Source organism: Solanum lycopersicum, chromosome 8 (genome assembly GCF_036512215.1).
Source record: "Solanum lycopersicum chromosome 8, SLM_r2.1".
NCBI lineage: Eukaryota > Viridiplantae > Streptophyta > Magnoliopsida > Solanales > Solanaceae > Solanum > Solanum lycopersicum.
Genome location: NC_090807.1, coordinates 66,013,916 through 66,041,599, shown reverse-complemented (window position 1 = coordinate 66,041,599; position 27,684 = coordinate 66,013,916). Strand labels below are relative to the sequence as shown.

At 40.0% G+C, this 27,684-nt stretch overlaps 3 protein-coding genes across 4 annotated transcripts; 1 reads left to right on the top strand and 2 right to left on the bottom strand.

The window, feature by feature from the left end:
- Nucleotides 1-673: 673 nt before the first annotated feature.
- On the top strand, nucleotides 674-1,766 carry ER1 (proteinase inhibitor I). Its single transcript, NM_001247686.2, has 3 exons — nucleotides 674-786; nucleotides 890-985; nucleotides 1,448-1,766. Exons 1-3 carry the CDS (start codon nucleotides 726-728, stop codon nucleotides 1,648-1,650), a joined length of 360 nt encoding a protein of 119 aa, NP_001234615.1. The 5' UTR covers nucleotides 674-725; the 3' UTR covers nucleotides 1,651-1,766.
- A 15,332-nt stretch (nucleotides 1,767-17,098) lies between these two features.
- LOC101265850 (uncharacterized) lies at nucleotides 17,099-23,452 on the bottom strand. 2 transcript variants are annotated; one of them, XM_026032432.2, is made up of 2 exons: nucleotides 22,572-23,037; nucleotides 17,099-17,730 (listed from the first exon to the last, which is right to left on the bottom strand). In XM_026032432.2, the coding sequence occupies exon 2, from the start codon at nucleotides 17,710-17,712 to the stop codon at nucleotides 17,242-17,244; it is 471 nt and encodes a 156-aa protein (XP_025888217.2). In that variant the 5' UTR covers nucleotides 17,713-17,730; nucleotides 22,572-23,037; the 3' UTR covers nucleotides 17,099-17,241. The 2 variants fall into 2 exon arrangements, with proteins under 2 accessions (XP_025888217.2, XP_004245631.1); XM_004245583.5 differs by lacking the exon at nucleotides 17,099-17,730 and adding an exon at nucleotides 18,002-19,751 and having other exon boundaries at nucleotides 22,572-23,452.
- A 2,762-nt stretch (nucleotides 23,453-26,214) lies between these two features.
- Nucleotides 26,215-27,112, bottom strand: PR-5 (PR-5x). The gene has a single exon (NM_001247232.1). The coding sequence runs from the start codon at nucleotides 27,103-27,105 to the stop codon at nucleotides 26,413-26,415; it is 693 nt and encodes a 230-aa protein (NP_001234161.2). The 5' UTR covers nucleotides 27,106-27,112; the 3' UTR covers nucleotides 26,215-26,412.
- Nucleotides 27,113-27,684: the final 572 nt, after the last annotated feature.

The following is a 27,684-nucleotide window of genomic DNA, read 5'->3' as shown; positions in this document are numbered from 1 at the left end:
TATTTGACAAAAAACGAATAATATTAAAATACGATATAGTAAAGTGGAGGTGAAAAAAGAAAAAATGTATAAGAGCCGCCTAATAAATAATAATTTTATAAATATAGTACAAGTTCACTTTATTTGGTGACAACTTTGTAACGTGACGGAACTTATTTCTCAAAATAAATATTATTTAAAAAAAAAAAACAGCATCTTTCGTGACCAAAGTTTCTTTCTATATTTATCAATTCCATTTTTTTTACTTTGACAGTATTTTGTATACGTTTAAACATAAAAATTAGGTTTTTCATATTACTCGTATGGATCGATTAATTTCAAATATACAAATCAATTCGATTAACTATTATATACAGTGGAAATGATGTTTATGTGACTCGTAATTGATATTTTAAGCGATCAGAATATTTTAATGCATATCTATTAAGAAAATACCTATTGATGCAAAAGTCAACAAAATTATTTAATTTATTTATTTTACGATCGAAGCATGAATACATTTACTAATTAAAGTAAATTGGGAGGAATTGATGGACGAGTCATCAAGCTTATCAAATGTCAATCAACATTAAAATAATGTTAGTTTATGGCTGCTTTTAAATGAACAAGTGGATCATGTACAATTGAGTAAAAAATATCTCCTATAAATATATATATCCCTCTAAAACCAAATAACATAACACACAAATATAAACTTTAGATTCTTAAAAACAAAGCTGAATTATATGGAGGCAAATAAGTCTATGGTGAAGTTGGTTGCTTTCTTGATAATTCTTGTATCATCATGTAATTAATTGACCATTTATTTCTACTTTATTAAATTTATTCACATTTCTTATTTTTATTTGTTAAAAGAAATTGATTAATTATGTAAATTATTTATGAACAGGCTTTCAATCTCTCACTGCTCAAGATTTGGAAATCGAAGTTAGCGATGGCTTAAATGTATTGCAAGTACATGATGTGTCTCAATCTTTTTGTCCAGGTTTGGTTTTTATCTCTACCGTCCTTTTTGGATATATATACACGTACGACGTCCAACTAAATCTAAATAAATTTTTGGATCGAATCTTAGGTCGATTATCAGGGTAATATCTATAGATTCGAGTGTTGGGGTTGAGGTCATATCCCAATTTAAATGTCATGTTTCGAGTTGGGAGTTAGGGTCAGGTACTAGGTTAAATCCCATGCTCGGATACTGAGTCTGTTGTCGAGTTATGTCCTAATTCACGTGTCGAAATCGAGTTCCGAATGAATTTTCGATCAGAAACTATTTTCCTACTCTCTAGCCAAATATAAAAGATATTTTCTAAAAAATATTTTCCTTCGTAGCAAACACACCATAATTAATTATTTTTTTCTCATATAAAATAACTTTTGATTCATAGTTTTTTAGTCAATGCTCTTTTATAAATAATTAGTTGTATTTTTTTTTTATAAATTATAGGTGTGACAAAGGAAAGTTGGCCAGAACTTCTTGGAACACCAGCTAAGTTTGCAAAGCAAATAATTCAAAAGGAAAATCCAAAATTAACAAATGTTGAAACTCTACTGAATGGTTCAGCTTTTACAGAAGATTTGAGATGCAATAGAGTTCGTCTTTTTGTAAATTTATTGGACATTGTTGTACAAACTCCCAAAGTTGGTTGAACAAAATTAATTGATGTTATATCATATGTATCTAGCCTCCACAAAAATAAATTGGAGATGTATGGTTAAAATTTCCACTATATTTGGTGATAAATAAATGTGGCTTTTAATATTAATATGATTTTTGTTATATATACAATTACTTCTACTATATACCAGTGAAATCTCATTAGCATTGGGAAGGTGTTACGTACGCAACCTTATCTTATGCTAACTATCATCAGGGCGGTCTTAACGCTATGCAACTAAAGGGGGGTGGGGGGTATTTCTAAGAAAAAATTAATTATAAATGTTATTTTAAAAATAATTATATGTACTATGAGTGGTATGATTTCTACAAGGAAATTGCATATATAATGAGTATATCATCTCAATTGTGACTTTGATGAAAAGTTCTGACTTTTAAGAAAATTTTGTCTTTTATGAAAGATAGTGACATTTGTTTTATCGAAAAAGGGTGGTGATTTTCGAAAAGAGTTTGTTTTTAGACTTTTAGGAGTCGCCACTTAATTTTTAAGAAAAATCAAGAAAACTTCGTTTCTAAACAACTTAAACAGAAAAAATTGTTTTGAAACATTTTAAGGGTTCGGGATTCCTATTAGTATCTTAGGAAGGTGTAAGGCACCCAAAACACTCCGTTAACTTACGGTTTTCCAATGATTAACTATTTGATTATTTTTATTTTTAACCTTTGCAAATTTATTTGAACTTTTAACATGACTTACTTAGCCAAACTTAGCCAATTTTGAAATATTTATTGTTTATCTTGCCAGTTTACGAAACCATTTCAAAGTTAAGCTTACTCAAGGTTTTATCTAAACAAGCCTTACGAATTTGAAACAATTTATCATTTAGAAGTTAGTTTTAAAAATTTTTAGGTTTGATAAAATAACAGGCGTTCGATGAGGGTTTGGAGTTTCCTAATCCTAAGCTAACGGCATTGAAAACAAAATAAGATAAGCAAATAGTAAAGAGAAGGATAGAGAGAGAGAGATTTGGGTCCAACTCCGGGTTCTGTTATCCTTGACCGAATGTTGGACCCACCTGCCTTTGGGTTTTTTAGCCCATTTCTGTACCTGTCCTAATCTAAACATACAAACATAATATAGAAAACAAAAAAACGACAAGAGGGCTTAGGCCCATTACAAAATATGCAAAGTAAAATAAAACGAAAGAAAAGTCTTTTAGTCCATCGTCTTCAATCTCCATGACCCTTGTCTTTCTACACTTGCTCGTTTTGATGAATTGACTCGATAAAGTTCAGAGTCTTCAAGACTCTCTCGAAATGCGAGGAGGATAATGGGATTCCCATAATGGACTCACGGGGAGTTTTCACATGTCACAAAAAAAACGATAAAATGAAGATTGGCATTTTTAAAACTACAATTAGAATAAGCAAGGTTCTAAAGCATAACAAGGATATCTTTATAATGCAATACTAATTAAATCTTCATGAGAAGCAAAGCCAACATCCAACAACCTTAATGGTACTTAGAGATATGCAAATCAGTCAACCTAAATGACACTACATAACGATACGTAAACTGTGCGGCGAAACCCCAAGTGTAGTGAAACCTTCACACAAAATTGTTGGTAATTTCCAAATTTTATATTTAAAGAAAGGACTTAGCATGGGATAAATAACGAATACAAATAGAGATGCATCATAAATTGAGTATCAATTAGCCGTTTTGCGCTTCAAACATTTGAAACAAACTTGAACCAATCATAAGAGGACAGCCTCATCAAATAAAACAGGATCCCGATCACCTTATCACCCAAACATCTAACACACTAAGCGAAAGGACCATTCAATCGACCTACTACATGGCTGTGACCTCGGACAGCTAACACAAGTGGCCACCAAGATAAAGATGGCCTTTCAAACCACAGATTTCCAAAATCCACACCACCCATACGGCATACAAAACGAAACTTTCATGCAAGACGCCTGACAAACATGATATCTAAACAAGATAACAAGTTTGGGAGATAAATACATTATAGAGAATAAACAACCCTCATATATTCTTAAAGCGATACTCGAACCAAAAGCTTGAAGAAGGTTCGATTGAAAAGAAGCTTACAACTACAACTCCCGCGAGATAGACATCATGAGCAAGCTTGGACGAGACAACAAGGGAAAATTACACTCTAAACATACATACATGCATACAAACAATCCAAGAGCCTGCTTTAACGAATAGACATCGATACTCGGATTAATGAGTCATTTCACAGAAGCTCTTGCCAATATGTCTTAACAATCTCATTCCAATCATGTGACGAATAAATAGTGTTCTACGAGATTAAGCTAGCATATATTGAAAGTTCTAAATGGCAAGCAAAGCAGCGACAGTGTTAACAAACCACAAAGACAAGCTCAACCGACCATGTATATTCACATTTTCGAGTATCTCAACATGTTCGACCACAAACTAAGAAAGGGCCAGCAAGTCGATTAACAAACATCACATGTCATACGGCGAAGGCTCCTCGAAACAAATACAAAGTCATGACTAACTCGTGAAGACAAACAGAGAAGCAATGTCGACGAACCATCACATTGGGACAGAATCACAACGTAAGACATATTCCAGACTTAAACAACCAAACGAAATATGATACCTCATGTTGACAGCACCACAAACCACGACTCAACTCCATAAAGAAAATTTAAAATAATAAAGAAAAATGGGACATGTACCTTTCTCGGAGCAGCGGAACAGGGATGACGGCGAGCAGACGACGATGACTTCCCCACGCGACCCACGGCTAGACGTTTATCTCGTTTGTTCTTCGTATTGGAGTCCTATTCCCGAAAAATCCCGACTGTTTTGCTACACGAACAGGACAGGAAGAAATCTTCTTCAAAGTCTTCCTAAACCAGAATTTCTAACCAAATTTTCTAACTTCTTTTGGTTATCTCAGAAACAATGGAATAAACCCAGAATTTCAAACAACGTTCCCAACCCAAAATTTCCTAACAAGAGACGGAAGAAGCAGAGTCTTTTTTTTTCGAAAATTTTCTCAACCAAAATCCCTAACCCTTTTCTGTGTCTTTCTTTTCTTTTTCAAAAATCTCAAATATCTAACATTCTTTCAACTCCCAAAATTCCCAGCGCTCCAAGTTCTGCTTTTCCGAATTTTTCGATGAAAAAATCTCTCACCCCTTTTCTGATGAAGAAAAGGGGTATTTATAGAGGAGAAGAAATAGCCCCCCTTTTCTCCTTTTGAAATCGAAACTAAATCCCGTTTCGGTCAAACTTCACATGGCACAGGCGTGTTGGAGAGGATGAAATTGACACCTCGCAGACCTACTCGACAGCGTATGGGTCTCTGCGCTTCCGTTTGGTTCACGCGAAGAGAAAGATGGAAGGAGAAGAGCGTGGGGTTGTTGGAGTCTCTCTGTTTTTCGCGTGATTTCTGGGGAATTATGGGTTTTTGTCGAGAGGGGAAGGAGAGAGCGAGCGTGGGGGAGACGCGGGGAGAGGATAAGAGGAAGGGAGAGAGCGAGGAGAGAGCGTGGGGAGGGGGTCGCGTGGCTGCGCATCTGGGAATTGTTTGGGAATTTTGGCTTTCTGTTTTGCTGGGTTCGCGTGGGGTGAGGGGAGAAGAAGGAAAGGGGAACGGGTCGGGTCGGGTAGGATGGGTTCTGGGTCGGGTAGGATGGGTTATGGTGAATTGGGTTGGGCTGGAGAATAAAAGAATTGGGTGTTGGGATTAATTTGTTGGGCTTGTTTTAAAAATGTGTGTTGGGTTGGTATTTTTTAAAAGAAATAAAAGGGGATGTTGGACTGGGTTGAAGAGGATGGGCGTCTGGGGGGAATTGGGCCTTGAGTCTGTGGGCTGTTGGGAATATTGGGTGTAAGGAATTTAGGCAAAATGGGTTGAGGACGAAAGTGGGCCTCGGAATAAGAGTGGGCTGATGGGTAAAGGAATGGGTTCAAGATATACATATATACATATACATATATGTATATACATATATGTATATATGTACATATATTTATTTTCGCAAGGTTTATAAAACTAACTAACTCATACCGACGCGGGTCAAAATTGGGTGTCAACAACTGTCCCTCATTTTACTTGGGTGGATGCAAGCAACTCGAGGAAAATGAAGTTGACCGAACCAATTTTGACCAACTCCACTCGCCTTCAGGAAGAAGGATTTGTCAAAGAGTTTAGGAATTATGGCCGAACCCTTGCAAACGGGTCTCCTACATACCTCAGGCTATATGAGAATTCAGGCCACTTGTAGTTCGATAAGCTTGATTTACCGCACGATTTCAAAGAATCAAAAGCCACCTTGACACCGAATTATGAAGGTATCGAAATGCTCGAGAATAGAATTCGAGAGCGAATGTTGGAATACAGCTGAGTTTTCAACATTGAATCCGCCTACATACCCTTAAACCTTCGGAATCAGGCTGTGTGTAGTTCGACTCGATCGTTGGAAAAGGAAAACTATTATGCTAGCTAACCTTCGGTTTTGGACGAGTGACACATTAAACGAGTATGAAAAAGAGGCTTGTAACCTCTTAGCCATGAATGTGGCGCGCTTCACATCCATAATTAAGAACTTACACGGACATAATTTCCAAATCTTTTGGCGTATTGTCACTCAGATTGGAAACTTGCTTCCGATAAAACAAAACTTTCGGAAGCGAGACAGAAATTGACAGGACTAGAGAAAACTCGTATGCCTCGAGAGGGTGTTTCGATTGTGGTGGAAGTCGCTCCTCTGCTCGCGTCCTAAGAGTTTGACACTCCTCTTTGGACTGTGTCCCAGTTCGCTGCTAAGAAAAAGTTCCACGTTGTGCTGCATCCTTTTTGATGTCGTCCGCACCTGTGGTTTTTGGAGAATTCATCCTTTTGGATGCTCTCGACAAAGACTGAGATAAAACTCGTCAGCTTAAAAATGCAATTAGGATGGGAGACAGTGTCTTTTACCATGTCGACACTTCATTGTTCTCCTCCATGTTCGACGTCGACTCGATCGGTCTGACGTCCAGCAAATAAAGCTTATGCCTTGTGTTTTGCAATATCATCTTCAGTGTATTCCATACTTGCTGTCAAAATAAATAAATAAATGCTGATGCGATATTGATGTTTCTTTTGTTGTCATCTTCGATGCTCTCCATGATGTTTATTTTTATAAGAAATAACATAATGCAGTCGAGGCCAATGGATAAGTATTGCTCTTTCTTTATCCAAGTACGTCTTCTTGCGGGTCATGAATATCTTCCCGCGATACGTAAATTCTCGCGAGATATGAATCTTCTCGCGATGCATAACTTTCAGCGAAGAATAAAATCTTCTTGCGATGTGCAAACTTTGACGAGGCATGAATTCTTCTCGTCGTGCATAAATTTTGACGAGGCATGAAATCTTCTCGTCGTGCATAATTATTGACTCGCGATGCATGATTTCCGCGATGCATGATTCCGCGATGCATGAATTCCAGCGAGGCATAAATTCTTCTCGCGATGTATAAATTTTGACGAGGCATGAAATCTTCTCGTCATGCATGATTATTGACTCGCGATGCATGATTCCGCGATGCATGAATTCCAGCGAGGCATAAATTCTTCTCGCGATGTATAAATTTTGACGAGGCATGAAATCTTCTCGTCATGCATGATTATTGACTCGCGATGCATGATTCCGCGATGCATGAATTCCAGCGAGGCATAAATTCTTCTCGCGATGTATAAATTTTGACGAGGCATGAAATCTTCTCGTCATGCATGATTATTGACTCGCGATGCATGATTCCGCGATGCATGAATTCCAGCGAGGCATAAATTCTTCTCGCGATGTATAAATTTTGACGAGGCATGAAATCTTCTCGTCATGCATGATTATTGACTCGCGATGCATGATTTCCGCGATGCATGATTCCGCGATGCATGAATTCCAGCGAGGCATAAATTCTTCTCGCGATGTATAAATTTTGACGAGGCATGAAATCTTCTCGTCATGCATGATTATTGACTCGCGATGCATGATTCCCGCGATGCATGATTCCGCGATGCATGAATTCCAGCGAGGCATAAATTCTTCTCGCGATGTATAAATTTCGACGAGGCATGAAATCTTCTCGTCATGCATGATTATTGACTCGCGATGCATGATTTTCGCGATGCATGACTCCGCGATGCATGAATTCCAGCGAGGCATAAATTCTTCTCGCGATGTATAAATTTCGACGAGGCATGAAATCTTCTCGTCATGCATGATTATTTATATTGCCCCCGTGAATAATAACGGCAAGACGACCTCCAAATAATATATCGACTTGATCGATAATGATAAAAATAATAATTGCATAGCTGTCTCTTCTGAGGTAATGCATTGTCTTGATCGACAATAATCATCTTGCTTTGATAACGCGATGCAAATAGCGTCTTCTATAGAAATCGTGAAATCTTCGCTAAGATTCCTTTTTGATCCACCTTTGAATCTGGCCAGGCACTTTGTAAATTTCATGTATTGGGGAACGGCTTGAAATAAACAAACACATTCACAAGCATCTTGGCATAAAGATATGAAATGCTTCTTGCTTTCAATAAAATCACCGGCTTTGGAAATAGTTTTCGCCTTCTCCGTATTCATCAGTCGGAAGAATTCGGCCGATTTCGAAGTGAAGCTATAAACCTGCATCCACAGAAAAATTGTCAGTTTTAAACATACTGATCTGTGTCGATCCCTTCGATTGTTTGCTCCTTGTCTTGACGTCCTCGGTTGATTTCCCGATTTCTCGACTCTTGATAGATAAGAAAATATCTTATGCCAAAACAGATGAAATATAAAAGGGAAATTTTTAAGAGAAGCAAGAAATTTTTTAAGAAATAGTATCTCGAAAAAGTCAATGCCAAGTCATGTCATGTCAGGCTTAACGAGCTTCTTTGAGTCCGACGCTTGTCGAATGAATTTCAGAGGCATTCCAGACTTGTGGGGAAGTCCCATGACGAAATTTTGAGGCCATCCTCAAAATTTCTGTCCCAGTTTAGTATCTTGTTCATCTTTCCATTGTAACCGAACAGATCTCGGAATTTTTGAGATCTTCTAAAAAATTCTGTCCCAGTCGCAAATTCGAAATGTCTTTAGTTTGATCCGCTGAAGAGAAGGTTCCTTCTGGAGAATTTTTGAGTCCCTCTCAAAATTCTGTCCCAGTTTCTATTGTAGAAAGGGGGGAATAGAATTTACGAGATATATGACCGAGCCCTTGTGGCGCCTACGTATCCCGTTGAGGCAGGAATCAGGTCAAACGTAGTTCCCCTTTAAAGGTTAACAAGAATAAAATTTACAAAGAAACCGACCGAAGCCGACAAAGGCCGCCTACGTATCTCATTCTTGAGAATTCAGGTCGAACGTAGTTCAGGTCGTAGAATTTGGTCTTCTGTTTTGACTTGTTAAAGAAGTCTTACTTCAAATGAAATTTTGAGATCCTCTCAAAAATTCTGTCCCAGTTTCCATTATGGAGAGAAATGGAAATCTTCTGGGTATATGACCGAGCCGTTGTGGCGCCTACGTATCCCGTTGAGGCAGGAATCAGGTCAAACGTAGTTCTAACGTAAGGAATAATCAAGGGGAATAAATGGGGTGACCGAAGCCGACATAGGCCGCCTACGTATCTCATTCTCGAGAATTCAGGTCAGACGTAGTTCGTTACAAGAGGGATAAGAATTCAAATTCGAACCAATACAAGCAAACAGAAGATTACAAGTAAATGGTGGGAAATGCAAAACGAACTTCACACGTAATATCTCTTGACAGCATCTGAGTTGATAGGTTTGGGCCATACAGCGCCATCCATCTCTGACAAGACTAAAGCACCTCCAGATAGTACTTTGCGGACCATGTAAGGACCTTGCCAGTTTGGTGCGAACTTTCCTTTGTACTCGTCTTGATGAGGAAAAATACGCTTAAGAACCAACTGACCAACTTTAAAATTTCTGGCTCTTACTCTTTTGTGAAAAGCGCGAGTCATTCTTTGTCTATACAACTGGCCATGGCAAACGGCAACCATCCTCTTTTCATCAATCAAGGCTAGTTGATCAATCCGTTTGCTAACCCACTCAGCATTACTTAGCTCAGCTTCTTGGATGATCCTCAGTGACGGTATCTCGACTTCGACAGGTACGACTGCTTCTGTTCCGTATACTAGCAAGTATGGAGTAGCCCCAGTTGATGTTCTGACCGTCGTTCGATAACCCAGTAGAGCATATGGCAACATTTCATGCCAACCCCGCTGCTTGTCAATCATTTTCCCCAGAATCTTCTTGATGTTCTTGTTGGCGGCCTCTACAGCTCCGTTCATTTGAGGGCGATAAGCAGTTGACCTTCGGTGAATAATCTTAAATTGTTCACATATCTCTTTCATCAGATGACTGTTGAGATTTGCACCGTTATCAGTGATGATGGATTCTGGAACTCCAAATCGGCAGATCAGATTGTTGCGGACAAAGTCGGCCACCACTTTCTTGGTTACCGATTTGTAAGAGGCTGCTTCCACCCATTTGGTGAAATAATCGATGGCAACCAAAATAAATCTGTGTCCATTGGAAGCGACCGGTTCTATAGGGCCGATGACATCCATTCCCCAAGCTACAAATGGCCAAGGTGAGCTCATAGCATTGAGTTCGTGAGGTGGCACCCTTATCAAATCTCCGTGCACTTGACATTTATGGCATTTTTGCACGAATTTGCAACAGTCGTTCTCCATAGTCATCCAGAAGTAACCGGCTCGAAGGACTTTTCTTGCCAAGGTAAGCCCGTTCATATGTGTGCCACAGACTCCAGCATGTATCTGTTCAATAAGCCTCACGGCTTCAGCAGCATCCACGCATCTCAAAAGACCCAAATCTGGAGTCCTCCTGTAAAGGACTTCTCCATTCAAAAAGAAATTGAGAGCCATACGACGTATCGACTTCTTTTGATTAGATGTGGCGTCTTCTGGATATGTCCCAGACTCCAAGTACCTCTTTATGTCGAAATACCAAGGCAAACCATCTGGTTCTGATTCCACGTGTGAACAATGGACTGGATGCTCCTTCAAATCTATATCCAGCGGGTCGATGTAATCAATATCCGGATGTTTGATCATTGAAGCGATGGTGGCAAGAGCATCAGCTAATTCATTCTGTATTCGGGGAGTATGTCTGAACTCGATCTTGCGAAACCTTTTACACAGGTTTTGCACATATTGTACATAAGGTACAATCTTTGGGTTCTTCACAGCCCATTCTCCTTGAACTTGATGGATCAAGAGGTCTGAATCTCCAATAACCAGTAACTCGTAAACATTCATGTCAACGGCCATTTTCAAACCGAGAATGCAAGCTTCATACTCAGCCATGTTGTTTGTGCAGTTGAACCGTAGCTTAGCCGCCATAGGATAGTGCTGACCAGATTCTGATACCAAGACTGCTCCAACACCTTTACCCTGGTGATTCACCGCTCCATCAAAGAATAATCTCCAACCTGGATAAACTTCAGAGATATCTTCACCCACAAATGACACTTCTTCATCGTGAAAATATGTCTTGAGAGGTTCATACTCTTCATCAACGGGATTTTCCGCAAGATGATCAGCCAAAGCTTGTGCTTTTATTGCCTTCTGAGTCACGTACACGATGTCAAACTCACTCAACAGCATTTGCCATTTAGCCAGCTTCCCGGTCGGCATCGCTTTCCGGAAAATATACTTCAATGGATCCATTCTGGAGATAAGATATGTAGTATACGACGACAAATAGTGCCTCAGCTTCTGGGCAAGCCATGTCAGAGCACAGCATGTTCTTTCCAGCAAAGTGTAACGAGACTCGTACGGAGTAAACTTCTTGCTGATGTAGTAGATAGCTTTTTCCTTCTTCCCTGTCTCGTCGTGTTGACCAAGTACACATCCAAAGACGTTATCCGAGACAGACAAATATAGCAACAAAGGACTCCCTTCTCGCGGAGGAACCAATACTGGTGGGTTAGACAAGTAGCTCTTGATAGCGTCGAAAGCGGTCTGGCACTCCTCAGTCCACTTAGTTGGGGCATCTTTCTTCAGCAACTTGAAGATAGGCTCACATACCACCGTCGATTGTGCTATAAAACGGCTGATATAGTTTAACCTCCCTAAGAAGCTCATCACCTCTTTTCTCGTCTTCGGCGGAGGTAACTCCTGAATTGCTTTGATCTTGGAAGGGTCGAGCTCAATACCTCTTCTGCTGACTATAAACCCTAACAATTTCCCAGCTGGGACTCCAAAAGCACACTTGGCGGGATTTAGCTTCAAGTTGTACCTACGCAAACGTTCAAAGAATTTTCGCAGGTGTGTCAAATGATCCGAACTCTCGCGGGATTTAATTATGACGTCGTCCACGTACACTTCAATTTCCTTGTGCATCATGTCGTGGAAGATAGTCGTCATGGCTCTCATGTAAGTGGCACCGGCGTTTTTGAGCCCAAACGGCATCACCCTGTAGTGATATACCCCCCAAGGTGTGATGAAGGCCGTTTTCTCCGCGTCTTCTTCATCCATCAGAATCTGGTGATAACCCGCGTAACAATCCACAAATGACTGCATCTCATGTTTCGCACAGTTATCAATCAGAATATGGATATTTGGCAACGGGAAATTATCCTTTGGACTAGCCTTGTTGAGATCTCTGTAATCAACGCAAATCCTGATTTTTCCATCTTTCTTGGCGACCGGAACGACATTCGCCAACCAGGTGGGATATTGCGTTACTTCTACCAACCGGGACTCTATCTGCTTGGTGATTTCCTCCTTAATCTTCAAACTCAACTCAGGCTTGAATTTCCGAGTCTTTTGCTTCACTGGCTCGAACCCTGGGTTGATAGGCAGCTTATGAGATACGACATCGGTACTCAGCCCCTGCATGTCACTGACCTTCCAAACAAACACATCGCTGTATTCGGCAAGCAAATGAATCAGGCTCTCCTTCTGAGTTTCATTCAGGTGAGTGCTGATCTTAACCTCTTTGACACATTCTGAATCTCCCAAATTTACCGTCTCTGTTTCCTCCAGATTCGGTTTATGTTGATTCTCGAACTGTCGAAACTCTTCTACTACATAGTCTGGTTCCCCACTTTCTTCATCGTAGTCGTCAGCCTCATCGTCATTTACCTCATTTTGTTCGTTTAGCTCATGACATGACATGACGTTGGCAGGTTTGTAACTTACGTTACTGAAATCATAAACAGACAAAATTAGAAAAGTAAAACATAACAAGCAATCGAATAAACAAAGTCAAAATAAGGAGGCTTTCATTTAAATTGAATCAAGATGCAAAGTTGGGTCATGGCACAAGGCCACGTCGCCCTTTAAACAATCATAACAAAATTCAAAATCAAGAAAATGCAGAAATGGTGGGTCTCGGGCCTCTTCCGAACGACCACCGATTTTGGCATGCACAAAATAATTCCTTTCTACCCAAAAGTCCGGGACATCAGGATTGGTGTGGACGTCCAATTCTTCAGCATCTCCCCCGGTTCAGCATCGCGAAAGCCAGCTGGCTCGGCCTCCTCCTCTATGACGGCATTGATCTCCTTGAACAGGTCACAGATTCCTTCCCCGTCGTCTTCAGGCTCGGCATGCTCCCGAATTGGAAAGGAGTGATAGAGATGCGGGATCGGCTTAGTCAACTCTTGATCCCTTCTCCTCTTCATCTTCATATCATCATCTGTGGGGATGTACCCCAAACCATACTTTGATCCCTGAGCAAGGACCGGAACAGGCTCAATAATTCCTTGGGAATCTCTTCCCAATCCGAAACCTGGCTCGAACCCATTTTGCAACATCACCGTGGCTATCATTTTGTACACGGTTGGCATGGAGTTGAGGGCCAAATCTTCGTTGGTGGCATTCACCAGCTCCACCGTGTAAAAGTCTGTGCCTTGCGGCATCTCATCAATGACCGACACCTGCTTGCCCGAGCGACTTCCCTCGCCGTGAATCACTAACTCTTCATTTTTCCACACAAGCTTCATCATCTGATGGAGAGTAGAGGGGACGGCTCCAGCCATGTGGATAAACGGCCTTCCCAAAAGAAGGTTGTAGCTAGTGTCTATGTCCAATACTTGGAATTGCGCACTGAACTCTGCGGGGCCCATTTGAAGGGTCAAAGTCACAGCCCCCAAGGTGTCTCTTTGCACACCATCAAATGCCCTTACATTGACCTGATTCTGCTCCAGTTTCCCAAGGTCAAAATTTAGTTGCCTCAACGTCGTCAATGGGCAAATATTCAAACCGGACCCATCATCTACCAAAACACAGTTGACAACCTTTCCACGACATATCACGGTAATGTGTAGCGCTTTGTTGTGGGATCTTCCTTCGACTGGCAACTCATCGTCACAAAAGCTGATCCGGTGCCCCCGAATGACTTGATGAATCATAGAAGCCACGTTATCACTACTTGTACCTGAGGGTACGTATGTATCATCAAGAGCTTTCATTAAGGCCTGCCTGTGGGACTGAGAGCTCATCAGCAAGGCCCACACGGAGATCTGAGCCGGAGTCTTCTCTAAATGTTTGACGATGGAATAGTCCTTCGGTTGCATCCTTCTCCAGAATTCTTCTGCTTCCCCCTCGCTTATCGGCCTCTTAGCATGGTCCTTCTTCTGTCCTCCGAAGAAACCTCATCAGGAGTGTAGCACCTTCCGGACCTGGTCATGCCTTGGGCCACGGCAGTTTCAATGACAAATTTGGGCTTAACGAGGGTTTTCGAAGGCACCAAGGCAACAGCCTTTGCAGGTGTCAGAATAACAAACTTCCTCCTCTCTTTGACACTTAAAGAAGCGACAGCCCTTTCCAAGTCCTCATTCATAATAGGGGTAATCATCTTTGTTCCACACCCGTCTTCATCCGTTTCAATCATATTAAGGTTGTCACCTCCATGATTCGGCAACGGATTTGTGTTGACGTTTGGCACCGCCGGTTGAAGAGAAACTACCTCCTGATCGATCAGGTCTTGGATTTTGTGCTTAAGGTTGATGCAATCTTCCGTGTCATGTCCAACACGATTGGAATGATAAGCACACCTTTGATCTGGCCTGTAGAACTTTGAGTTGACATCCCCGGGTTTGGGCCCCACAGGGTGGATGTATCCATCTGCGGCTAGCCTCTCAAATAGTTTGGTCCGGCTTTCAGCAAGTGTGGTAAAGTTCCTTGAAGGCCTTTTTTCAGATCTCGGACGGGAAGTATCATAATTGCTTTGCCGAGGGGGAGGCACCCGCTGATAATTTTGGGTATTTGTACGAGGGGCTTGGCTCCGGGGATAAGGGTTTGCCTGGAAATTTGGCATTGGAGCTTGGTAATTCGGGAGGGGGTCCTGGTATAATGGAGCTTGGACTTGATAAGTGGGCGGAGGTGGTCGGTAGCTCGACTGTACGTTGGCACAGTTGGGAGCAATATTCTGATAAGGGGATGGGATCTGGTATGGTTGAGGGTAATTTGGGAATATGGGAGAAAAATTTTGGAGATTAGAGGGTGGACCTTAGTACGACGAAATTTGAGCATTCTGATAGGTGGGGATAGTATTGTGGTTATTAGGATGATTGGATTGTGGGTAGTAGGATCGGTGAGACTTTGGGGAAGGCCTGGAACGATCTTGGGAATGTGACGGGTTTTTAGGGGTTTTTCTTCCCCCATACGAGACAGCGGCAACTTCCTCTCTTCGCTTTCTTATCAATCCTGAAGACCCAGGCGACGCAGATACACGGGCTATCTTCCCCGATTTTAGACCATCTTTGATAGTCTCACCGACTTTGACTATCTCAGCGAATTTAGCTCCGACCAGCAACATGATTCTATCATAGTACTCAGGCTCCTGTACCCGCACGAACACTTCCACAATCTCTTTCTCGGTCATGGGTGGCCTTACCCTCGCCGCTTCTTTCCTCCACCTATAGGCAAATTCCCTATAGCTTTCAGTTGGTTTCTGCTTCATCTTCTCTAGAGAATACCGATCGGGCACTATTTCAACATTGTAGGCGAATCGGTCAATGAAGTCCTTAGCCAATGCATTCCAACTGGGCCACTGCCTGGTTTCATGTGAAGTAAACCACTCGAGGGCCTCTCCACACAGACTTCGGCTGAAAAGCCGCATCAACAAGGCCTCATCCCTGCCAACTCCCACGAGCTGGTCACAATACGCTCTCAAATGCGCCATAGGATTGCCCACTCCTCCGAAGGTGTCAAACTTCGGAATTTTAAAACCTTCGGGAAGGTTCAAATCTGGATGGATGCACAATTCTGCGTAGCTAAGTCCGACGGCGTCTGGGATGCACTGCAGCTCTTTCATAGCCCTTTTGATTTCTTCCTTTATATCGATCTTCACTTCTTCTTTCGCCTTCCATTCTCTTTCCTGTTCTTCATAGTGATCCAACTCAGAACCGTGCACCTCGTGCTCGGCAGGAACGGGAACTTGGAAGGTGGCTCTTTTTGGTAGGGGTGGAGCTATAGAGGGACTTGGAACGTTTTGGACGGTCTGGTAGTTTTGTGGGTAGGCCTGAGGATTGGTGTTCTGACTCAAATGCGGATGAAATGCTTGGGTATTGAAGGCAGTTTGAGTTTGGTTTTGATTTTGTGGCGGTGGGGCAGTTTGAGTATTCTGAGGATGGGGTGGTATTTGAGGGTGGTTATTTGGAAGAGGTGAAGGAGTTTGGTAAGATGCAGAAGCGTATTGAGGGTTTTGGGTTGTGAGGTCAATCACAGACGGATTATGCACAGGTGTAGAAGGCTGGTTCTGAGTTGGATCTATGTTTGATGAAAGGAAGTAGACCGGAGGTCTTGCATCAGCAATATTAGTACCAAATCCAGGTGGAGGCGCATCCTGTCTCCGTTGCATTTCAACTTTCATTTCAGCAATCTGTTGCATCAGTTGCATGATCAATTCGTTCTGTTCCACTACAGTGGGCTGAGCCACCACAACGTCTGTAAGACGCCCTTCGTCATTGTTGTCTCCCATAACTATTTTTCCTTTGTCTGAATTTGATCGAGGGAAGGAATCTGTAGGACCTTTTGACCTGGTGAAGTAAGAATGATCTGCCAGCTTTATCGACACAGATCAGTAAAAGGTACCTGAGAGGTAGAAACAACTCAAAGGCAAATTTGTTAGTGCATATCCAGAGTACAAAATGCATAATATCGCACATAAAACAGATAAGCACACAAGTCGTTTTGTTTGAGGATATCTTAACCCACGAATAAGGACGGATATATATTTTGAACAAACAGGAATTTGTTTGTTTGGAGATATCTTGGGAAATCTGAATCACGTTGAGCTATGGTCTTCTTGCAGCTGCTTTGCGACGTCTGTTGATCTTATCTTCGTATCTCCGAAACATGGAGGAGAATGAAAATTTTCTGTGATAGGGGCCGGGCCGGGAAGGCTGCCTACGTATCTCACGGGGAGAATTCAGGCCCAACGTAGTTCGGATTTTAGGATGAAAATTTTCCATTCATTCTTTCGTTGTGATTACAAGGGAATTGAAAAACAACATTGAGATTTCTAGAAGACCACATTTGGAGATTTCTTGTCTTGTGGCTGCGCCATTCCTTTCCTTTCATGCAGTCGAAAATGGAGGCTTGTAGACGATTTCTTCTTCATCATCCTCCTCAATCACTTCATGGCCGGGGCCACTGTTGCCTGTTCCCTGATCACGGGCGAGGTATTTTCCGCCCTTTGGGTCGCTATGGGTTGCCAATTCCTCGTCGAGCGCCGTGCTTCTGTCCAACAACACAGCAGTCTCGATATCTATCTTCGCCTCTCTCGCCTTTCCTTCGTGTATCTCCAAACGAAGCAAGTTCAACCTTTTCCTTAGGCTTTCGGTTTCCATCTCAACCTCCTTCTTTCTCTTTATCTGTGACGCCAGATCTTCATCCAATGTTGTGACCGCAGCTTTGTAGATCGCCGTGGTCGCGTCTACTTTGAGTCCTTCTTCCTTAACCTTCTGAATCTCTCGAGTGACTCGCTCGATCTTTCTTTGCAATTCCTCCTCAGTGAGCTCCGTCTGGACGTTCTTGCCTTTGTCCATAGCGGTGATTCGACTTTCCTGAGATGATAGAGCGGTATTTAGGATTTATGGTATGGATTTTGTGTGAGAAACTTGGGACTCGGGAATTTTGGTCGGACATTTGTAATGTTGGCTTCTGTATACTCTTTTGAATTTTGGCTAGGAGTGGGTTTACGATATCCTCAATCAAAGCAACATAACATATAAACATTTAAACAAATATATCGTGTCCTAAACATGCATGTGACCCTTTTGTGCCAAGGGTAGGCCTAGCGATCTGAAGGATGTATTGCGCCATTTAAATAAGTAATTGTATCCCCGAAACAAATTTCACTAGATGTCATAGCGTTCATTACACAATCAAAATTAAACGGGATATATCTTGGGAAGGGGATGTAGTGCAAATACACATATAAAATCAATCCCACGCAGGGGAGTTAAAAGGTCGATGATCCAGCTCCTCTTCTGGCCTTCTCCACTTCTTCTCGGATAATGCATTTGCTGGTGAACACGTATGGCTCCGCGAACGCAGCTTTGGAAGATGTTGGTACGGCTTGTAAGGTGTTCATCTGCTCGTCCAAAATAGTGTCCAAACGCATTAGACAAGTCCTTGTGTCAGCTAATTCTTGTGACATTACGGCTAAAACTCTCTGATTTTCTAATTCCCGGAGTTGGTACGCTTGCTCCCTTTGTTGAAATTCCTGTTCTTTCTTATAGAATTCCTGCTCCCTCCGGTCCCACTCTTGCTGAAAATGGTACGCGTGAATCTGAAGCCTTGTCTCCACGTCTTCGATTTTCCGACTTGTGCGTGGTGTCGGATCCACTACACCATGCAAATTATTATGCAACCATGTCTTATATTCGTCGACATACCCAGCTCCATACCTATCTTCGGTGACCTCCCACTTCATGTTGACACGTCCGGCCCATTCCTGGAGGATAATTTTAGCGAAAGGTATTTTGTCCTTCCCGTTGTAATCAACAATGAAAGAGCTGGCATCTCCTTGGGCGGGTATGATTTGGACTTTCCCAAATTGCCGCATTACTCGTGTCGGGTTGTAAGGACGCAATCCTCTGATGCCGGGAAGGACTAAAAATGGCAATTTGGCCCCTTGGGCTGCTATCATCTGAGACCTGAAGCTCGGTAATACCCATTGTATGTCTCCTTCTTTCAAATTGTAAAACACCTTTGCCCACGCATCCCTGGTGGTGTGAATTGGAAATTTACGGATACTCAAGTAGAACTCGTAATTATTGAGAGGACTTGTTTGACTTGGTTCGGCCAAACCATGTAGCTGGGGGTTGTCTCTTTTGCATAGATGCTCCGTCAACCACCATTGAAGTAAGATGTTGCAACCTTGGAAAAACGGAAAACCATTCTTGCACAGGCTCAAAGATCGGTAAATGTCGGACAGGATGACTGGGGCCAAACAGCAATATTTCTTTTCTTCAGATTTTCTACCGACTCCTCTGAACATGGCATTCACTACCATTATTACCCGGGTGTCGATCTCTTTTCCTTCGTCTTTAGGGAACACCATAGTTCCCAAGAGGCATGCGGAGAAAGCGATAGCTTGAGTTTGCCTCCAAGTACTGTGATCATGGAATTCGTCCGGGAACAATCTAAAATAATTGTCGTGCCCCCACCTCTCGAAAAACCTCATCAGTGGAATGTTGTGAGTCTCTAGCCAATTCGCATTCACTAGGGATAATATGTCTCTTAGCTCAGTCTCGGTTGGCCTATCTGGCAGGAGAATGTGATGATCGGGACGCTTTTTCCTTTTGCCACACGTCCCAATCGAGTCAAGGCAATCTTTGATCTCTTCTAATGTGGGTTTTATTTCGACATCTCCAAATCGAAAGACCATCTTCTTATCGTCCCAGAATCGGGTGATGACTTCGATAAACGTGGGCCATACCTTGAAGTCCATTATCGAAGGTAGGTGACCCAAGTAAATCGAGATCTCTCTCTTCTGACACTCCTTAAGATTTTCCCACCATACTCGAAGAATGTCGGGTGCCTGGGTGACCATTTTGAAGTGAAGGAACTGACTTGACATCTACAAAAACATACAACTAGTTAATTTTCAATCCCCCCGATACAACAACTCGTTAAACACGCAATACATCCTTCAAATTTAAACAACAAACATGAGCGTCCTATCGAGCCGCAGGCTCTTTGGACTCAAGGTGGACTTTTCTAATGGGCCCGACACTCCTTGGGTGTCGGGTCATCTTAGGCCAATGCGCTATTTTCGGGATTTGGTTTCGCTCTATCCTAGTTTGACTAAGAGTGGGTTGTATTTAGAGTGGAATGGGTAACCCAAGCGGACTACTTGGGCTGGAACAATTAACGATCGTTGACTATCAAGTAATCAACTACACTCGTCAGGGTGCCCCGAGAAGATTTTTGGTTAACGAACGACTGCGAACCCGCATAATCGTCCTTTAGTGGAAATGTAAAAAAGTGTCGTTTGACGGAAGTATGTATGCTATGTATGCAGCAGTTTAAAAATCTAAACAATTTAAACATTTAAACAGTTAATCACAAATAATCAAATACGTTAATCTTAAGGTTAGAATCCTCCAAGTCCCCAGTGGAGTCGCCATTTCTGTTTTATCGAAAAAGGGTGGTGATTTTCGAAAAGAGTTTGTTTTTAGACTTTTAGGAGTCGCCACTTAATTTTTAAGAAAAATCAAGAAAACTTCGTTTCTAAACAACTTAAACAGAAAAAATTGTTTTGAAACATTTTAAGGGTTCGGGATTCCTATTAGTATCTTAGGAAGGTGTAAGGCACCCAAAACACTCCGTTAACTTACGGTTTTCCAATGATTAACTATTTGATTATTTTTATTTTTAACCTTTGCAAATTTATTTGAACTTTTAACATGACTTACTTAGCCAAACTTAGCCAATTTTGAAATATTTATTGTTTATCTTGCCAGTTTACGAAACCATTTCAAAGTTAAGCTTACTCAAGGTTTTATCTAAACAAGCCTTACGAATTTGAAACAATTTATCATTTAGAAGTTAGTTTTAAAATTTTTTAGGTTTGATAAAATAACAGGCGTTCGATGAGGGTTTGGAGTTTCCTAATCCTAAGCTAACGGCATTGAAAACAAAATAAGATAAGCAAATAGTAAAGAGAAGGATAGAGAGAGAGAGATTTGGGTCCAACTCCGGGTTCTGTTATCCTTGACCGAATGTTGGACCCACCTGCCTTTGGGTTTTTTAGCCCATTTCTGTACCTGTCCTAATCTAAACATACAAACATAATATAGAAAACAAAAAAACGACAAGAGGGCTTAGGCCCATTACAAAATATGCAAAGTAAAATAAAACGAAAGAAAAGTCTTTTAGTCCATCGTCTTCAATCTCCATGACCCTTGTCTTTCTACACTTGCTCGTTTTGATGAATTGACTCGATAAAGTTCAGAGTCTTCAAGACTCTCTCGAAATGCGAGGAGGATAATAAGATTCCCATAATGGACTCACGGGGAGTTTTCACATGTCACAAAAAAAACGATAAAATGAAGATTGGCATTTTTAAAACTACAATTAGAATAAGCAAGGTTCTAAAGCATAACAAGGATATCTTTATAATGCAATACTAATTAAATCTTCATGAGAAGCAAAGCCAACATCCAACAACCTTAATGGTACTTAGAGATATGCAAATCAGTCAACCTAAATGACACTACATAACGATACATAAACTGTGCGGCGAAACCCCAAGTGTAGTGAAACCTTCACACAAAATTGTTGGTAATTTCCAAATTTTATATTTAAAGAAAGGACTTAGCATGGGATAAATAACGAATACAAATAGAGATGCATCATAAATTGAGTATCAATTAGCCGTTTTGCGCTTCAAACATTTGAAACAAACTTGAACCAATCATAAGAGGACAGCCTCATCAAATAAAACAGGATCCCGATCACCTTATCACCCAAACATCTAACACACTAAGCGAAAGGACCATTCAATCGACCTACTACATGGCTGTGACCTCGGACAGCTAACACAAGTGGCCACCAAGATAAAGATGGCCTTTCAAACCACAGATTTCCAAAATCCACACCACCCATACGGCATACAAAACGAAACTTTCATGCAAGACGCCTGACAAACATGATATCTAAACAAGATAACAAGTTTGGGAGATAAATACATTATAGAGAATAAACAACCCTCATATATTCTTAAAGCGATACTCGAACCAAAAGCTTGAAGAAGGTTCGATTGAAAAGAAGCTTACAACTACAACTCCCGCGAGATAGACATCATGAGCAAGCTTGGACGAGACAACAAGGGAAAATTACACTCTAAACATACATACATGCATACAAACAATCCAAGAGCCTGCTTTAACGAATAGACATCGATACTCGGATTAATGAGTCATTTCACAGAAGCTCTTGCCAATATGTCTTAACAATCTCATTCCAATCATGTGACGAATAAATAGTGTTCTACGAGATTAAGCTAGCATATATTGAAAGTTCTAAATGGCAAGCAAAGCAGCGACAGTGTTAACAAACCACAAAGACAAGCTCAACCGACCATGTATATTCACATTTTCGAGTATCTCAACATGTTCGACCACAAACTAAGAAAGGGCCAGCAAGTCGATTAACAAACATCACATGTCATACGGCGAAGGCTCCTCGAAACAAATACAAAGTCATGACTAACTCGTGAAGACAAACAGAGAAGCAATGTCGACGAACCATCACATTGGGACAGAATCACAACGTAAGACATATTCCAGACTTAAACAACCAAACGAAATATGATACCTCATGTTGACAGCACCACAAACCACGACTCAACTCCATAAAGAAAATTTAAAATAATAAAGAAAAATGGGACATGTACCTTTCTCGGAGCAGCGGAACAGGGATGACGGCGAGCAGACGACGATGACTTCCCCACGCGACCCACGGCTAGACGTTTATCTCGTTTGTTCTTCGTATTGGAGTCCTATTCCCGAAAAATCCCGACTGTTTTGCTACACGAACAGGACAGGAAGAAATCTTCTTCAAAGTCTTCCTAAACCAGAATTTCTAACCAAATTTTCTAACTTCTTTTGGTTATCTCAGAAACAATGGAATAAACCCAGAATTTCAAACAACGTTCCCAACCCAAAATTTCCTAACAAGAGACGGAAGAAGCAGAGTCTTTTTTTTTCGAAAATTTTCTCAACCAAAATCCCTAACCCTTTTCTGTGTCTTTCTTTTCTTTTTCAAAAATCTCAAATATCTAACATTCTTTCAACTCCCAAAATTCCCAGCGCTCCAAGTTCTGCTTTTCCGAATTTTTCGATGAAAAAATCTCTCACCCCTTTTCTGATGAAGAAAAGGGGTATTTATAGAGGAGAAGAAATAGCCCCCCTTTTCTCCTTTTGAAATCGAAACTAAATCCCGTTTCGGTCAAACTTCACATGGCACAGGCGTGTTGGAGAGGATGAAATTGACACCTCGCAGACCTACTCGACAGCGTATGGGTCTCTGCGCTTCCGTTTGGTTCACGCGAAGAGAAAGATGGAAGGAGAAGAGCGTGGGGTTGTTGGAGTCTCTCTGTTTTTCGCGTGATTTCTGGGGAATTATGGGTTTTTGTCGAGAGGGGAAGGAGAGAGCGAGCGTGGGGGAGACGCGGGGAGAGGATAAGAGGAAGGGAGAGAGCGAGGAGAGAGCGTGGGGAGGGGGTCGCGTGGCTGCGCATCTGGGAATTGTTTGGGAATTTTGGCTTTCTGTTTTGCTGGGTTCGCGTGGGGTGAGGGGAGAAGAAGGAAAGGGCAACGGGTCGGGTCGGGTAGGATGGGTTCTGGGTCGGGTAGGATGGGTTATGGTGAATTGGGTTGGGCTGGAGAATAAAAGAATTGGGTGTTGGGATTAATTTGTTGGGCTTGTTTTAAAAATGTGTGTTGGGTTGGTATTTTTTAAAAGAAATAAAAGGGGATGTTGGACTGGGTTGAAGAGGATGGGCGTCTGGGGGGAATTGGGCCTTGAGTCTGTGGGCTGTTGGGAATATTGGGTGTAAGGAATTTAGGCAAAATGGGTTGAGGACGAAAGTGGGCCTCGGAATAAGAGTGGGCTGATGGGTAAAGGAATGGGTTCAAGATATACATATATACATATACATATATGTATATACATATATGTATATATGTACATATATTTATTTTCGCAAGGTTTATAAAACTAACTAACTCATACCGACGCGGGTCAAAATTGGGTGTCAACAACATTTTTAAAGAGTTGTGACTTTTATGAAAAATTGTGACTTTAATAAAGAGTCGCGATTTTTATAAAGGTTGTGACCTTTCTAAAGGAATGCAACTTTTTTAAATAGTTGTAAACTTTTTGATAACACACAAAATACATTTGTTCACACTTCTTTGTTGTCTATAAATAGAGGGATTTTCTTTTATTTTAAAACAACAAAAATTCTTAAACCTCCTCCTCTTCTTCTTCTTTTTGCACAATTAAATAGTTATGTATTTTGCTCATGTTGAGTGACTCACTGAAACTATTTCTTATGTAACAGATCCTAGTATGTAATTTTATAGTCACTAATTTATGCTTATGTTATTAAGGATAAATGATAAGATTTGATAATTTTCATTTTCCTTTACATTATTAATATTTGTTATTACATAATCTTGTATGTAAGATAATATATATAGTGTTTTAGTTTTAATGATCGATAGATTTTTAGTATTATTTTATAAATTAATGAAATACACGTCTTATTTTTCCCTTATTTTCAATATTCCCTTTTATTTCTAAAAACCTCTAAAATTCCTTATTTATTTAATGTAACTGAGTTACATATTAATGTATCTAAATCAATATTTAATATATTTGAGCTGCATATTATGTATTCGGTTTATTTTATAATGTATCTGAGCTAGTTCTTAATGTATTCGCGCTGCATATTAATGCATCCAAAAACTAGTATGTAATGTATCCAAGCTACATATTATGTATCCTATTTATGTTATGATGTACCCGAGCTACATGTTATGTATCCGAGCTACATGTTATGTATCCGATTTATGTTATAATGTATCCGAGATACTCTTTAATGTATCTGAGCTACATATTAATGTATCCGATTTGTGTTACTTTTAAGAGATTAATGTAATTACAAACTAAAGAGGGATAGATTGTAACTTCACATTAAAACTCTGTGATTTCTAAAATTTATCCAAAATCTGTAATATTAAATGCACGAATAGTTTTACTAGTATATATATAGCATATCAAACTATGTTTTCACTTTAAGTTGAAAGGGTTTGTGTATATATATTCCACACGCATATATACAAACTTATTATCAATATTATTTTGGTAATTTTTCATTCATTTTTTTCGCAACCAAAATATTCTTTTTATGGGCAAAAAACTACTTTATAATTAGTTCCTCCAAGACAAGTAAAATATTAGTTTTAGCATCCTTAGGGTAAGCATCATAACACCTTTCCTTAAAAACACTTACACTGTTGGATCACATTTACCGGAATAACAACAATATTGATCGGTCTTAAAAATCGTACAAGGATTGTTATAACATCCTCTGCGAGTTTTTAGCACTCATGGACAAATCATGTTAATATCAACTCTACACCTAGTGCCACGAGCACGCCCATTCGATATAGGGCTAAATTCTATTGACACGTTGAATCTAGCGATGAAATAGACATTCAAAAAATTAAAAAAATATATCATCTTAAAACTTCCACTACATAAATTGTGAAAATTTGTAACTCTTTCAATACAGAATTAAATGGATGGAATGATTACAAGGAAAATTTCTATAAGGGAGAAATTTAATAGGTAGCCACTTATATATTTGATAAGTGTAAGACATCATATTGAAGGAGCAATAGAGAAAATTCATCACATGAAATCATGATATTAATTATGGCTATATTATATTACATACTGTCATTTAATCTAAATTACCAAACTGCAATGATGATTACTTCTTTAATTTCTGGAGATTCAAAGTTAATTAAAAAAACTCTGCTAATGAAATTAAGAAAACAGGACTGTTGGTTCATTGGTTAAGTTTGACTATCGATTTAGCGTGTTATAAATAAAAAATACACAAAAACCTAACTGAACCAATCAATAACCACATGGACAATATCCAATACGAGTTATGAACCTGCCAATTTATTAGCACTAGGCATGTTCAGGGATGGTCGACAGTGTTAAAAAAAGACATGTGTCATAGGCCTTCAAATTTAAATTATAACAGTCGTAAATTATTATTTTTTAAAAAAAGTTTAACATTTCATGAAAAATGAAGAAATCATTAGAAGAATTTTGACATATTTGGAATACTATATCTCATGAAAAATAATTAAAAATAAGAAATGATTATACTATCACATGAAAACTAGACGAAATCAATTATATAAAAATTATTAACAATTTAAGTTTAAAACCCCATTTAATTTTTACTTTAGAACGTAATACGCTTGAGCCGCCCCCTCGATTTAACCAGGACGTAAAAGTACTAACGATATTATTGTTTATTCATTATGATAAAACTATATTCAGTTGAAGGGAGACATACATAACACACGTTGGAGATTATTATCACATTAAGGCAACATAGTTTAGCAGACCGTTTAAGATGCTTATTATTTTGGTAATTTTTTCATACCATTCAATTTGTAGCAAAATATGCTTTATTGTGGCATCAATTATGGGCAAAAAACAACCCTATAATTTGTACTACCACTAGGGCAAGTGAATAAGCTAGTAGGATCATCTTGAGGGTAGCTATACGCATTAGGGCACCTTTGTTTGAAAAATCTCGAAAATTTTGTAGGACCACATGGGCCTTGAGTACAACAATATTGTTGTCCTCCGAACGTGGTACAAGGGTTGTTACATCCTCCGGGTACCCTAAGTGGACTAGGGCATTCACCGTTTATATTAGCCGTGCAATGAATTGCATGGCATTTTCCTCCACTAGGATTGGTTGGGGCGAAAGTCATCGGTATATTAAATCCGTCAACCAAAGAAATGTCCCAGAAATCTAGGTTGCTGAATTGGTCCAAAGCATATTCAGCTAGGGTGTTTGGGGGTTTGCCCCACCCGGTACAGTGTAGGACCCCACCACAATCACCAGTTTGGCATGAACCTCTACCAGCACCATTAAAATTGCAATTAGTACGACCCCATATACGTGCCATCTTAGTGCCCCTCGGCGCATTGATGACCCATGTTTGGCCTCGATCGAGACGTCGACCACCGCCTATCGGGGTCGATGCTGCCCAAACGGTGTAGGGACAATTGTTGCGTACCTCGATAGTGGCAGCATAAGTGTAAGTCACTAAAGCAAGGAAGAAGAAAATAAAAGAAGATGTCAAGTAGCCCATGTTTGTGTACATATTTTTGTTTATTTTTGATATATAGTTACATATTATTGGGTAGTTTATATAGGGGTGTGACAACTTTTGGCACCTTGCACATTTAGAATTCCACTATATAAGTTGTGGAAATTTTTACCATAAAGAATTAAATGGATGGAATGATCATATGGAAAATTCCTCTAAAGGAGAAATTTACAAGCCACTTAAATTGGAGGAGGAATAGAGAAAGTCATCACATGAAGTGATATTAATGACAATATTATATAATTGTCTTTTAATTTGTTAGCAACAATAAAAAATTCATAGCTAATTCCTAATCTGCAAAAATGATTAATTCTTTATTTTCTAGAGATTCAAAGTTAATTAATTATAAAACTCTCCCAATGAATTTAGAAAACAGGGAATGTTTTTTGGTTCGTAGGCAAGAAAGTTTTTGGAATTAAACACAACAAAAATAATCCTCATATCCTATTTTTAACTAATACTTTAATGTGTCTAGATTTTTATTAATATGTCTGCTTTATATTAAAATTTCATTTTTTTAAAAAATAATAGGAAAATTCTCAGACCGTCCATAAAGAAAAATCAAAATTAAAT

Excerpts from the sequence above, each read along its gene's own strand:
- LOC101265850 (XM_004245583.5), bottom strand. The coding sequence starts at position 19,751 with ATGTCAAGTCAGTTCCTTCACTTCAAAATGGTCACCCAGGCACCCGAC.
- ER1 (NM_001247686.2), top strand. The coding sequence starts at position 726 with ATGGAGGCAAATAAGTCTATGGTGAAGTTGGTTGCTTTCTTGATAATT. Across the intron at positions 787-889 it reads GATAATTCTTGTATCATCAT|GCTTTCAATCTCTCACTGCT; the intron begins GTAATTAATTGA and ends ATTTATGAACAG. Across the intron at positions 986-1,447 it reads GTCTCAATCTTTTTGTCCAG|GTGTGACAAAGGAAAGTTGG; the intron begins GTTTGGTTTTTA and ends TATAAATTATAG.
- PR-5 (NM_001247232.1), bottom strand. The coding sequence starts at position 27,105 with ATGTACACAAACATGGGCTACTTGACATCTTCTTTTATTTTCTTCTTC.